Raw genomic sequence first — 13,490 nt, forward strand, 5'->3', positions numbered from 1 at the left:
GCTTCGTGTATCTCTCCTTCCTCTTCAGACGGAGGCGAGACCCCCTCTCCTGAAGTGTGACGCGTTCCTGGTAACCCTCTGCCTACCTCGGACTGCCGTTATCATGGCGCCTTGAATGCCGATGATCTGCCATGCTTCAGGTTCAAATGGTGTTTGGAATTTTCCACCTGTCCGACGACTCTTCACTACCACCCTATCACCTTCCTGAAAGTCCCTAAGTCTACTTCGCTGTTTTTCAGTGGCCTTCTGATTAGTGAGTTCTCGGCGTCGCTGGGTGGCTTCAACATCTAGTTCTGGTGACACCCAGTGAGGACCAGCCGGTATGCAATCTTGTGGTGGGACTTTGAACATCAACGCTGCGGGTGCACACCCAGTGGTACTATGTGGTGTCTGGCGATAAGCGCTCAGGAACTGCTGCAGACATTGTTCCCCATCTTCTCTTTGTTCTAAACCTATCCTGAGGGCTCGATTCAGAGTTCACATGAATCTTTCAACGTCATCATTTGCCTGAGGCCAGTATGGCATGATCTTGTGATGATGTATGGCCAGCCCATCCAGGTAGGACCGAAACTCTTGTCCATGAAACGGGGGCCCACTGTCTGTCCTGATCTCGTCAGGGAGCCCAAACATTGCAAATGTCTTTTGAAGTACTGGCCTTACATTCTCGAATGAAGTAGATGACACGACGTCGACAACGGGAAACTTAGTACATGAGTCCATAAGGACGACTGTCAGCCGGCCGTCCGGGAGACTTCCGAAATCCATGCTCACTTCCGCCCATGGCTTCTGACTGACAGGTTCAGTGATGATTGGGCAGCTGGGTGGTTCTCCAGATGTGATGACGCATGAATGACACTTCCCCACCAATTCGTCAACCTGGCTGTCCATGCCAGGGAACCATACCTTTGCGCACAGCCTCGCCTTGGTTTTTGCAGCACCTTGATGACCCTGGTGTGCTAGCTCCACCACTCGAACCCACAAGCTCTGAGGCAGTACAATTCTCCTTCCCCGAAGAATCAGTCCTTGACTATCCATGGACAGCTCATCTCGCACCCTCCACATCCCCTGCATCGCATTCTTGTTTTCATGGTTGGACACTTTCGTCTTCTCTAGGAAGTGCTTCCATTTTCTGTGATCTAATGCTTCCTTGACCTGATTCAGTATCACATCCGCCTTGGTGGCATTCACAATGTCTGCTATGACAAGGGCATTGGGACATGTTGATTGCACGACCATGTTGACGAACACTTTGATGCTCTCCTCGTCTTGCTCTTGGTATTCATCTGTTGTTGTCGGGGACGGGTGACGAGATAAGTAATCAGCTGGGTTGTTCACCCCCCAGTCGATAAACAACTGTGAATCGGTAGGGTTGAAGCAAGACGGTCCAACGTTCTATTCGTGGAGGCGCCAGACGCGGGCTTCCGGCAAACAGTGACACTAAAGGCTTATGATCAGTCACCACTTGAAATTCTTGCCCATAGAAATACAAGGAAAAGTGTTTGCATGCCCATCAGATCACTAAGGCCTCCCGCTCAATCTGGGCGTATCGTGTTTCAACTTAAGATAGTGCCCTGCTGGCGTACGCAACCGGAACCCACTCCCGATGGTTTTGCTCCTGGAGAAGAACGGCACCAAGACCCACTAGGATGGCGTCTACCACCACCTCCGTCTGTCGGTGAGGGTTGAAGTAGGCCATGGTTGACTTATCCAGTAGCGCTGCTTTGATGTCCGCAAATGCCTTGTCTGCGGCCGGGCTCCACTCCCAGTGGTGCGCTCCTTTGGTGAGCTGTCAGAGAGGTTCCGCCATTGTAGCAAGCTGCGGAATGAACCTTCCGCAATATGTCACCATGCCCAGGAAACTTCTTACTTCAGTGGGGTTTTTGGGAATAGGGGCTTGACGAATGGCATCAATTTTGCGCGGGTCCACCTGTAGATAATCCTTTGAGAAAACATAACCAAAGAACTCCACCGATTTTTGATAAAACACACATTTTTTCTTGTGGAAGGTCAACCCTGCATCCGCTAGTCTCTGCAGCGTGACTCTTAGATCGCGATGATGTTCGTCTCTTTTCCTGGAGTGTATGAGGATGTCATCACTCAAGTTGATCACCCCTGGCAACCCTGACAAAGTCTCTCTGATGGAATTCTGGAACACTTCAGCTGTCGAGGATACCCCGAAGTTCAGTCTCTTATACCGCCGGAGCCCCACATGCGTTGAGAAAGTGGTGATGTTTCTGCTATCGGGGTCCAGTTCCAGCTGATGATAACCAGCATTAAGGTCCAGTTTTGAGAACCACTGCGCCCCATTCAGGTCTGCTATGATGTCATCCATCGTAGGTGTTATGTGTCTCTCTCTTCGGATGGCTTTGTTGGGTATGCGCATGTCGACACAGTGGCGAATAGCTCCAGGTTGCTTGGGTTTTGGCACTATCACCAAAGGCGAAACCCACGGTGTTGGCCCTTCTACCTTTTCTATTACTCCCTGGTTTTCGAGCAACTGCAATTCTTTTTCCACCGCTGGTCATAGGTGGAACGGTACACAGAGGTGTCTTAGGGCGACTGGAGTGACACTTAGGTCACGCGTTTAGTTTGATGCGTTTGCCTTTTAGCCGTCCCAACCCTTCGAAGAGCTGCAGAAACTCGCTAGTGAGATGTTCAACATGGGAGTCATATACTTGGCGCGCAAAGAATACCAACTCCAGCTCTTCCGCGGTGTGACACCCCAACAGAGTGCCTCGGTCTCCAGTTACCACATAAAATTTAGCTTGTGTCGAGAATTTTCCACTGGTTACTGACACCTCCACCGTACCCTTCAGAGGAAGCGGCTCTCGACCCCCATAGTTGTATATTTTGGTGGCGGTTGGGGTAAGAGATGGTGTAGGGGGTAACTGTCGGAACAGGGTGTCATCCATTACGTTGACTGACGCCTCGTATCTATGAGTATTGTTGCTGACGTGCCGTTGACCTGTATGTTGCTCATGGGGGGCGGTCGCTTCTTCTGTTGTCTCTCGCCGGTGAATGAGATTACAAAGATGTCTTCATCCTCATCTTCCTCAAAGGTGGGCATTCCTTGAGCTGTGTTTTCTCTGGAGTTGTCATTTTCTTTGATCACGCTCCTGACCTTGGAGTCCTTTCCCTTCTGGTCTCCTTGCCTGTTTCTTCCTGACTTGCACACTTCTGCAAAATGGTTATTTTTGCCGCACCGGTTACATGTTTTTCCTTGGGCCGGGCACCCCGTTGTTAGTTTGTGTTCATACCCGCAGCTTCCGCAGATGCGTTCACTGGGTCTAAAAGAGTTCGGTCTGCATCCTGGTGATTGGCGGGTTTGAATGGCGTCTATCTGCTCTTATTTCATCGGGACTGGACGTGTGGTAGAAGCAGCTGGCAACGATTGTCCTCTCACCACCGCCATGGCATCCGCCCGGACCGCTGATAGTTTGTGTGAGCGTGCCAGGACCAGGATTTTATCGAGGGAGATGCCTTGCTGGCGTAGGATGAGTTTTCTCAGAGCATTGGACCGGCATCCCTGAATAATCTGGGCTCTAATCTCCTCTTGCTGATTGAGTCCTACGCACGAGCTTGCTAGCTTTCTCAGTCATGCGTAAAACATGTCCACTGATTTGACATCCTTTTGTTGTGCCTGGCAAAGTTTGAAGCGTTCATAGTCTGGATTCAGTTGGGGGTCAAAGTGTTTGTTCAGGGCTACAACTGCTGCATCAAAGTCCGATTTGTCGCGTGTGTCTGGGAGTGAATCAAATAATGCTTGCAGCTCTTCTCCGCCCATCAGCAACATGAGGGACCTGCGCACCGCTCCATCTGTTTCTCTTGTGGCGCAGAAATAGTTGTCTAGGCGATTTAACCATAGGCACCATCTTGGTGCTGCTGTGGCCGGGTCAATCAGTTAGCTGAACGAGGGCAGTGCAGTGATTGAGGAATGAGCACTGGTGTTCAGTTGTGCGGGCAGGTGGGGGTTTTCTTGCGGTGGTGCACTCATTTTATGTCACCCCTTGTGTGTGCACTTTTTTTTTCTTGCTGCTAGGTTGCAGGTTTTTTTTTTGTTTTGTTTGTTGTTTTTTTATCAGTGTTCTTGTTGTGTGTGTATATACTTTTCCCGACACATTTCTTTTCTCTTTTTTTTTTCTCTCTCTCTGGGGGCTCCCCGAGGGTATATCTTTTAATTACGCGGGGCACTTGCCCATCCGGCTCTGTTCAGCTCGCTCCCTCCTCCAGGGAACGCAATGTAGGTCTTCTGTTGCCTTTGCTAAGCAACAGGGTGTGCGCGTGTCTCTCAGCGCGCACCCCTCCCCATGTGGTGTTGACATGCCTCAGATTAGAGCGCAGGGCTGGGCTCACCGCAGGAGGCAGGACGGCCTTTTCGTTCCTCCAAGCCGCGTCGGGGGGAACCACGAGATGCAGAACAGCACTGTCGGGCAGCACTGTCGAGCAGCACAGCTAAGGTGAGGCGGCGGCTGCGATCGGGCGGCAGCTCTCACCAATGGAGACGCGAGGCGCGTTTCTTCCGGTGGAGACACAAGGTGCGCTTCTTCCTGTCTCTTGGCCGGCGCAGATGGGGGGGGGTTGTCGGTCCGCCGCAGGTTCATTCAGTGTGGCGCCGGATGGATGTGAACTCCGTGCCCCTTCCGCATGACATCATTCGCTGGTGCTCAACGATGCACGGCGCAGGAGTTCGTAGGCCCGCTCATCGCCAATGTAGTGGGCCGACTTCTATGAATAACGGGACACACACACACACTGTGGTTGAGGGTACTGGGTAACTGCATCAGCGCAGCCCCGTCTTTATTTCATAGCCTCTGTTCCGCGCTCCGCCCAGACGCGCGGAACAGGATACAATGTATGGGAGAGTCCGGATGGCTCTCTACACTCAGCACAGGGAGACAGCCACCCACGGTTCCTGCTGTGCAGATAGCAGAATGCCAGGGCAAATATTCAAACGCCACCACAATCTCTCAGTCTTCCGCTCCGCAGGGAGAGAAACGGTAACAGTCCGACAGATGACCAGCGTCCCGCGTCAGCATGGGGAACAAATGTGGTAGAAGTACGGGCCTCTGCAACGCAATTTTAAGAAACACAACAGCCCATTTAAAGCAGGGGAGTCTGAACCTTTAACCTCCTCCCCGAAAGCAGCCAATACAGCAAACAAGCATTTGCAATGCAATCGGTCTCACATGTGCTCCAGTTAGAGCTATCAGCGTTGTAAATTCTTAACTTGACTTTTCTTGCCACATAAATTGAAAATGAAAAGTAAAACAGTTGACATAAGCAAGCTGATTCAAAGCACCATGCCTGCCATGAGCATGAGCACAAATGAACACACACAAAAGGAAAAAGAAGATCGCTCGCAGTTAAACTTATTGGCAATTGTGCAATTATTCATGTAAAAGGATCAATCTGCAAGGCGGTAACAAAACCTCCCCAAGGAGGGACAAATGGAAAGTATTTACCAATGATAAAGGATTTTTGAAAGGCAAGCCTAGGAACCAGTGAAAGTGATGGGCATGAGGTGGGTGTGGTTAAAAGCCCACAATACTTACAACAGGTCAAAGTGTTTGTGCGCTCGACCTAAAAAGGGTACATATAACCCTAGAGCATAATCACACTCAATCAATCAATCAATCAAAGGCATTTGTATAGCGCACTGCACACCTCCTCTCTTGCATCCCCTGGAGGATGAGCGCCTTTTGTGCTCCAACTGGGTTGGCTTGAACTATTACTAAAGATGAAAAAATATGTCTTGGGAGAGTGCAAATATTGCTTGTAACAACTAAACGAGATGACTGGAAAATTGATTTAAACGATGTGGAACACACAGCATCTCGTACTTTGCACAGTGCTGTTTTTCCACCTAAGTGTATTTACAGGTGGTATGGGTCCGTTCTATATACCTCTCCCTATGCCGCCTATAACCTGGAAAATGCATTTTGTTGCAAAGACTGTCAGAGTTGGGTGGTGGTGAAGAGGTCGATTAAAGTTAGGGCCACCGTGACACAATTCTTTGTTTAATTTAAGAATGCAATCATGAGACACAAAGACCGAAACAGAGACAGAACGATTGAAAGAGTGTTACCTTTATTCCCCAAAGTAAATCAAGGATATGTGTATTTGTTTTAATGTTCCGGGTCTCAACGAAAAATCGGCTCTCTTTATTGTTGGGACTGACCTTGATCGAAGTTTAAGTAATCCACACTGTGCTTGTGCTATCATGTTTATTTTTTTCGGTGAGCACAAGCGCAGGTTTGACTTCGCTACAGTTCATAACTCAAATGGATCACATGTTACTAAAAACGTGGACTTTGGCAAAGCTTGACTAATAATCTGCCCGCTATTTATTACTGTATTTGGTTGTTAATCTGGTACTAATGAGGTGAAATGTTTGCCCTGATAGTGTAAAGCCACTTAAGGTGACTGGCTTTTGAGCAACCACAAATGCCCAAAAGAGAACACCAAAAATGATTTATTGCAAGGGGAAAGGGAGTGCCCGAAAGACAAAATACAATTTTTCCTGGGGTTCTGAAATCATTGGATGATATGGAATGCATGAAGCTAAAAAGATAAAAAAAAACAGAGAGCCCTTGTCAGCCTTCCAATTGACCACATAGGTACCATTAGTTACAGCTATATTTTAACTGCTCAATTTGATTTTCGTCCAAGGAAAGGTCATGTAAGAGGGAGCGGAGTCTCTGGTCAAAGATGTGATTTTCAGATCAAGAGTATAAAGGAGAGACAGACCATGAAATGGTGAGTGCAGTTAGAGTGGTCATGAGGTGATGAGACAGATGGGGAATGTACCATAGAGGAGGTAAAAGTGGACAAACTGCCGGAATGTGGACGCAAAGAAAGCGCCTGTGTGTGGTGCGGGTGAACTTTCTCTCTCATGCCAGGGAGCACTGCTCCTGCAGGGTAGGTATCTGAAAAAGAAGGAATACAGAAGGGCTGCCTGTGGAGCCATGTCAGGCTTGCACCCACATCAAAAGTTCCAGGCCAAGAGCCTAGGACAAGGACACGCAGTCAAAACAAAGGTTGGGGAACGGCAATAAGAGAAAGAACAGGGATGAGCGGATGGGGGAGATGAAACACACACAAGGGTGGGTGGAGGTAGATAAGCCAGGGGCGGTGGGAGGATAAGATGAAACATGGACCAGGGTGAGAGGATAAAAGTAGATTGGAAGGGAAAATAAAAAACATGAACGGTGATATGGGAGACCCTGAAAGCACAAGCACTCGTGGAGTGCTTGATAACAAAGAAAACAAGAAGTTTGCTCACAGTCAAAGTTATCGGCAATAGTGCAATTATTCATGTAATGGTCAATGGCCAAGGCGGTAACAAAACTGCCCTAAGGAGGGACAAACGTAAAGCAGTTACCAACAAAAACAAATAATTTTTGAAAGGCAAGCCATGAAGGAGTGATAGTGATGGGCGTGCGGTGGGTGTGGTTAAAAGCCCAGATACATACCAACACGTTGGAAAGCAATGCTTGCGCTGCTATGCTTGACCTAAAAAAAGCCGAAGCAGCCAGTGCTGCCAAACCCCAAATCCTCCCCACCTGTAAAAACCTGAGCCCCATTGCATCGGATAATTTAGGTGGATGGAGGAGAACCCACACTGCGGGTCTCTGGAAATAATCTACAAAGAAAAGGAATAAAGTAGGGATGCCCCAGCAACCCCTCAAAGCCAGAGTGCAATGGGCACACAAAAGAAAAGCAGAATGTGCTGAGGAATAGGCAGGGGCATAGCTTCAGGGGGGTGTTTGGGGTGTTACATCCCCCCTAATAAATGTAGTTTCTAAAGAATAGTTGAGTACAGTTGCTTTCAGTCAAGTATGGTGAGGTGTCTGTCGGATTTCACCAGGCAACTATGCACACACACACTGACAAAAACACAAAAAAACACACACTCACTCTCATTTCTGTTTTGAAAGCCCTAAAAATGTTGATTATTTTACAATATATTGTGTTTCTCTCACTTAGGGGCATATTTACAAGAAAGTGGCGCATCATAGATGATGCGCGACTTTTCTTCTGCCACACTTGGAGGGGTAAATGAAAGGGAAAACATTTGGTTAAGGTGTAGGAAAAAGGAGTAGAAGAGGTACACCTCATATAGTAAGGGCTAGGACGAGGAAGAGAATGGTAATAGGTCTTCATGCTTCTTTTGCATTGGCTGGAATACCAATTTGCAATACACATCATGAAGGTCTTTCATTATATCCTGCACTAAAAGCATGGGAAGACAGAACCTCTTGATTTTCATGGGTTATACTTTTTGATTTAGATAGAGAAATATGTTTGGGAAATCTGGAGAGTAAGGCCCATATGTAAGGAGAGTTGGCGCCATTTATTTTGATGCTAAAGTGGCGCTAACTTAACTTCATATTTATATTTTGACGCTAGCCCCGCCTAGCGTCAAAATATTGGAGTTAGAGCCATTTCTAGGAAGCGCCAACCCACCTTGCATCAATGAGATGCAAGCTAGGCGTTCCCTTCCTAAAAATGACGCCAGCCCCCAAGCACGATATTTAACACCTGACGCAGAAACATTGTTTAACTAGGAGTCGGGCCTAAATAATGGCGCTAAGCCCAATTAGCGTCATTATTTAACACCTGGTCAGACCATGCATTAATCTGCTGGTAGGCCCGTTTCCATAGGGAAACACCATGGAATGGGCACAAAGATGCCCACCCCAACCCCCAGCATGACCACCACCCGCACCACAGGGACACTACAGGAGGAGGTAAGTTGCAGGTAAGTGTATGTGTGTGGTGTGCCACTGGGGGCCCCTTTGATAGGGCCCCCTGGCTGGCACTGGGTATGTTGGGCTTGCCCTGGGGACACTGGTCCCCTGTGGCAGGTATTGGGGTGGTGGTAATGCCTCCTGTCTATACTTAGACAGAAGTCATTTTTTGGCTGCTTGTGGATCAAAAAATGATGCTAGGCTGACTAGCGGCAGATGTTTTATCCGCTAATCAGCTTACAGTCATTTTTGACCCACTAGTGCCATTTCCCAGTAAAGCCATCCGTCACCAGCTAGCATCTTTTTTTGAGACGCTAACCGTTCTTTAGCGCCACTGTGTGTCATTTTATAAATATTGAACACGGATGGCGTTAGGGAATGGCGTTAGCTTGCTTTAAAATAAATGACGCGCAGCTGTGCACCATTTTTCATAAATATGAACCTAAATGTCTAAACAAATGTCTCTCCTCTGTTAGTGGTGTGGCTCGGTGTATTGTAGATTGCTGAAATTTGGGAATTCACTCTGTAACAATTCAGTGGTTAAGATTTCAGTATTAGGTAGGCAGGAAAAGGTAAACTCAATTAAAAGAAGGTGCATGTTGATTATACCTCCATGTGAACTTGAAAATAGTAGTTAGGGATTTGATACTAGTTCGGAGCTTTGCAGGATTAGCGTCAAACAATGTTGACGCTAATCCTGCAAAGCCCATTAAGGCCCATTCTAAACAATGTTGTGCCTCCTTTAAACGCCTGCTCATAGCAGGCGTTAAAAGTGCCCCCAAACAATTACGCATAGACACCTCTTAGATTTCTTTGCACCTTTTTTTTTGGCCCCCTTAACAGGGAAACGCCCCCCTTTGCATACATTATGCCTGGCGCAGGCATAACGTAGCGCAAAGGGCTACAAAGTGGCGCAAGGCATGCATTGCACCACTTTGTGAATTTGGTGCTCCAATTTTGGCTTCTGACGAAATTAGCGTTAAAAAAATGATGTTAATGTGGCGCAAGGAGGCACTATGGGCTCTGAAATCTGCCCGAAGTATCTAATTGCAAAAGAGCTCATCAGTCTTTAGTGAAAATTAGCTGTTATTCTCGCATTCCGTCATATTTTACTGTCAAAGAAATCCAGAGGTTTTCAATTGATGCTTACTGTAAATTATCCTTTCGTGATGTGCACGCATGAGCAATACTGGTGAGGTTGCCAGAATAGCACTCTACTGCTTTATATATTTTTTATATTAAGGCAGTTGCTCAAATAAAAAATATTTCAAATACAATTAAAATAAATCTGTGACCAGCGCTTTAAATGGGCAGGTACAGAGTACTTCCACTTCTTTAATTTGAGAGTACCTGTACTTCTCAGCCCTGCTACAATACATCTAATGTGAGAGTACTGGAACTTTTCAGGAGGAAACAGGTACTCTAAATAGTGAGAATCTGAAACTTTGTATTTCCATTTAAAGCACTGTCTGTGACTGCATCTCTCAGGAACAGGTTTTAAATGTACAATGTAGAGCTGAACTGCAAGCATCCAGAGAGAGAAAAGGTTGCGCTTAAAGGACAGGCGTTAAATATGTTTAGCTAAAAGAACTAACTCCCAATTGATAAATGAGAGGGTGCTAATACTCCTTACACTCTGTGCCACCCATACATACATGTCTAAGTGTAGAGCTAGTCTACCAGTTAGTTGTTTTGCTGGTATTGTTTCAAAGGTGGATGTAGAGATGTAGTGCTTTAAAAGCAGTTGACACCAGAAATGTAGTGCCTAGAGCGGCATGAGCAAGGGGACACATCAGGATGCTCTGGCTACACCATTCCATATCCATAGCTATAACTTTTCATTTGATTCTTTTCTGATGTCTCTATCTCTCTCTCTCCTCCATGACACCTGTTGCTTGCCTGACTCCTTATTTTAACACTCTCATTCCTAGGCTGGGTTCTTCTCCCGTCGGTACAAGCACATGATGGAAGAGTCCAGTACCCCTGACGGCATGACTCCTACAGCACCACCGACAACCGAACAATAAAGCGTCTGGTCTGTTTCCGCCAGGCAAGTTCTAAGCCTTGGAACCTGGAACTAATCCAGACTTGGTTCATCAGTGCAAACGGCACAAGCACATCATTAGAGATGTAACACATCAGACGACCAAAAGTGACTTCATGAACCAGATACAGGCAGAACTTGTAATAAATGCATAGATTTTAAACCTAGATTTTGTGTGCGGTTTGAGCTTTTTCTTTAAGTCTTGATTAACGTTACATGCAGCCCAATCAAGTAGAGGAGATGTCCAGCTTTCATTAAAGGTATTTTGATAAGTGGTCACATCCTTTCTGGCAGATATCCCATTCTAGCACGGAGAGACTAATCTTCAGTTATTGGTTTACAACTCTTCAGGAAGATGTCCCAACCTGAGACTTACTAGCATGTTTGGAACTTTGCATCACTTCCCAAGCCCACCCAATTGCGAGAAGGACCCACCAGTTACAAAGAGGCATGCCTATGGGAGTGCATGGCCAGGACTGCCATCATGCCCCTGTACTTAATGTGCATTGTGAAAGAATGTTTTGCTTAGTGTAATATGCAAGGCAAACAGACCTCTGTAGCACTCAGGCCTTTTCCACCATCTAGTACTTGGGTGCACAAGCTAGACTTACAGGATAGTTGCCCATGGGCCGCCCATTGCGCATCATAATTGACCAGTTAGGCAGTCAAAGGTACAAGGGGCACCAACAGGGACTTTGTCCTTTTCCAACATCCAGCATGTTGGGCAAACAATGTAAAGGTACCAGGGATGATAGTCCTGTTCTACAAAGAATGCTATAACCCTCAGTTCTTTCGACAAAATGTGTTTATAGATTGCTCTATAACAAGGTCAATTGACTACTATGGCCCTCATTATGACAGGCGCCGGAAGACCGCCAGTGCTGGCAGCCTTTCGACTGCCATATTACGAGTATTGAAGGGTTTCCGCCATAATTTGGGTGGAAATCCTTCAGCAGTCATGCTGGCGGTCGGCGGCGCAGAGGAGGTTCCACAGCCACCACCACCACGTCAAAACGACTCTGTCTGCCGTTTTACAAGCAGTAATATGGCGTGCCGGTGTCCTGATGGTGGGGCGCTGCCAGCGGCGGAAGCGCTGGGTCCCATTCCCTGGCGGACAACCTCCTCCCCGGACAAGGTAAGTCAATCGTCCGACAGCAGAGGGGATGGGAGGTGTGGTGTGTGCGTGTGTTAGTTGGTACATGTCTCCGTGTGTGAATGTAAGTGTGTATGCCTGAATGTAAGTGTGTATGCATGTGTGATTGATGAAATGAGTGCGTGTTGGTGTGTTTGTGTGAATGTGTGTCTGTTGGTGCGAGTGAATGAGTGTATGTATGCGTGTTGGTGAATGAGTGTATGTATGCATGTTGGTAAATGCATGAATGTATTTGTGTTGGTGAATGTGTGTATGCGGGGTGCGTGTGGGTAGTGTGAGGTGAGGGGAGGAGGGTGCTGTCATGGAAGGGGGGAGGAGGAGGTCAGGGAATCGAAGGGGGCTTGTTGGGGGAGTTGTCTGCGGGTGACAGGAAAGGAATTTTCTGTCGCTGGCAGCCTTTACTGCCAGGGTTTTCGTGGAGGTGCTACTGCCGCAGAAACCCTGGCAGAAAGGCAACTCATAAGACCGCTGGCGGTCTTCAGTGGACAGCCGGTCCAGTGGTACTGTCCTCCGGCCAGGCTGTCCTACCACCCTGGTGGTACCAGCGGAGATGTGGCAGTTTGGCAGTCTTCACCACTGTCCCGTCGGTGGAGAGACCGACACCCGGCCCTGGCGGTCTTCGTACCACCAGGGTCGTAATGAGGGCATATATGTTTCTTCTAAAAAGTCGAAAGAGTCAGCTAAAAGCAGGTGCAAGAAGTAACTGTGATCCAGCATTCTCTTTATAAAGAGTTCTGTTCCCTAGCCTCTGTGATACTTCGGATGGTGTGGCCCAATCAAAAGACACACAGAACAAACACTCCATGCTTGTATGTTGAGATAGTTTTCAAGTTGGGAAACCAGCTGTGTCACCGGAGAAGCTACTATAGTATACCTGGCTTAATAGCTTTGAAACATAATAATTATTATTGAAAAATATGGAATGCTGAGCTCAGATTACCACAATTTACATAGCAGCTTGAGAAACCTGTTCATTATTGGCTTTATGTGCTGGGTAGTGTCTTCAGAAATGCACACGCACATCGCCTACAAATTCATTAGCTCTCATTTACTGTATAACCATTCACATAGGAACCCATATTCATGAAACCATCATAATACGTGCAGCTGTGCAGCTGTACATCCAGAGCTTGTAGTTAAAGGGTGATTAGTTGTATTTTCCACATTAATGGATGAGAGCGCTTTGTTGAAGTAATTTGGCTTATACTGATGTCAATACACTCATACCAACACAATATCAAGAAAATAATGTCTATAACGGTGCGTTAAATTGTATAAATTTGCAGAAAGATGTGAAATACCACAAGCAGTCATGGAAGATAAATATATTTTGTTTATCAGATTAGACCGCGCACCACAACCATGATGCGGTGGCCATTTAAGACCCTGGATCCCTGACCAGAACAGGAGTTAAGATGTCAATAGAATTCAGGACTCCAACAACCTATCCTTACCAGGAACTAGGAAGCAAGAGTACAATTTGGACCCTAGTGCCACAATAAAAGGATGAATTAGGATGTTAGGGACCATCATGATCCAAGTT

At 47.0% G+C, this 13,490-nt stretch overlaps 1 protein-coding gene across 1 annotated transcript in view; it reads left to right on the top strand.

Moving 5' to 3' along the window:
• LOC138304347 (integrin alpha-X-like) overlaps nt 1–10,923 on the top strand; it is a 126,737-nt gene extending 115,814 nt beyond the window's left edge. Inside the window, exon 13 of the mRNA XM_069244320.1 lies at nt 10,682–10,923. Coding sequence (XP_069100421.1) covers nt 10,682–10,777 — 96 coding nt within the window. The 3' untranslated portion in view covers nt 10,778–10,923. The remainder of the gene's footprint in view (nt 1–10,681) is intronic.
• The last annotated feature ends 2,567 nt before the right edge of the window (nt 10,924–13,490 follow it).

The sequence above is a fragment of the Pleurodeles waltl genome, chromosome 7 (assembly GCF_031143425.1).
Source record: "Pleurodeles waltl isolate 20211129_DDA chromosome 7, aPleWal1.hap1.20221129, whole genome shotgun sequence".
Taxonomy (NCBI): domain Eukaryota; kingdom Metazoa; phylum Chordata; class Amphibia; order Caudata; family Salamandridae; genus Pleurodeles; species Pleurodeles waltl.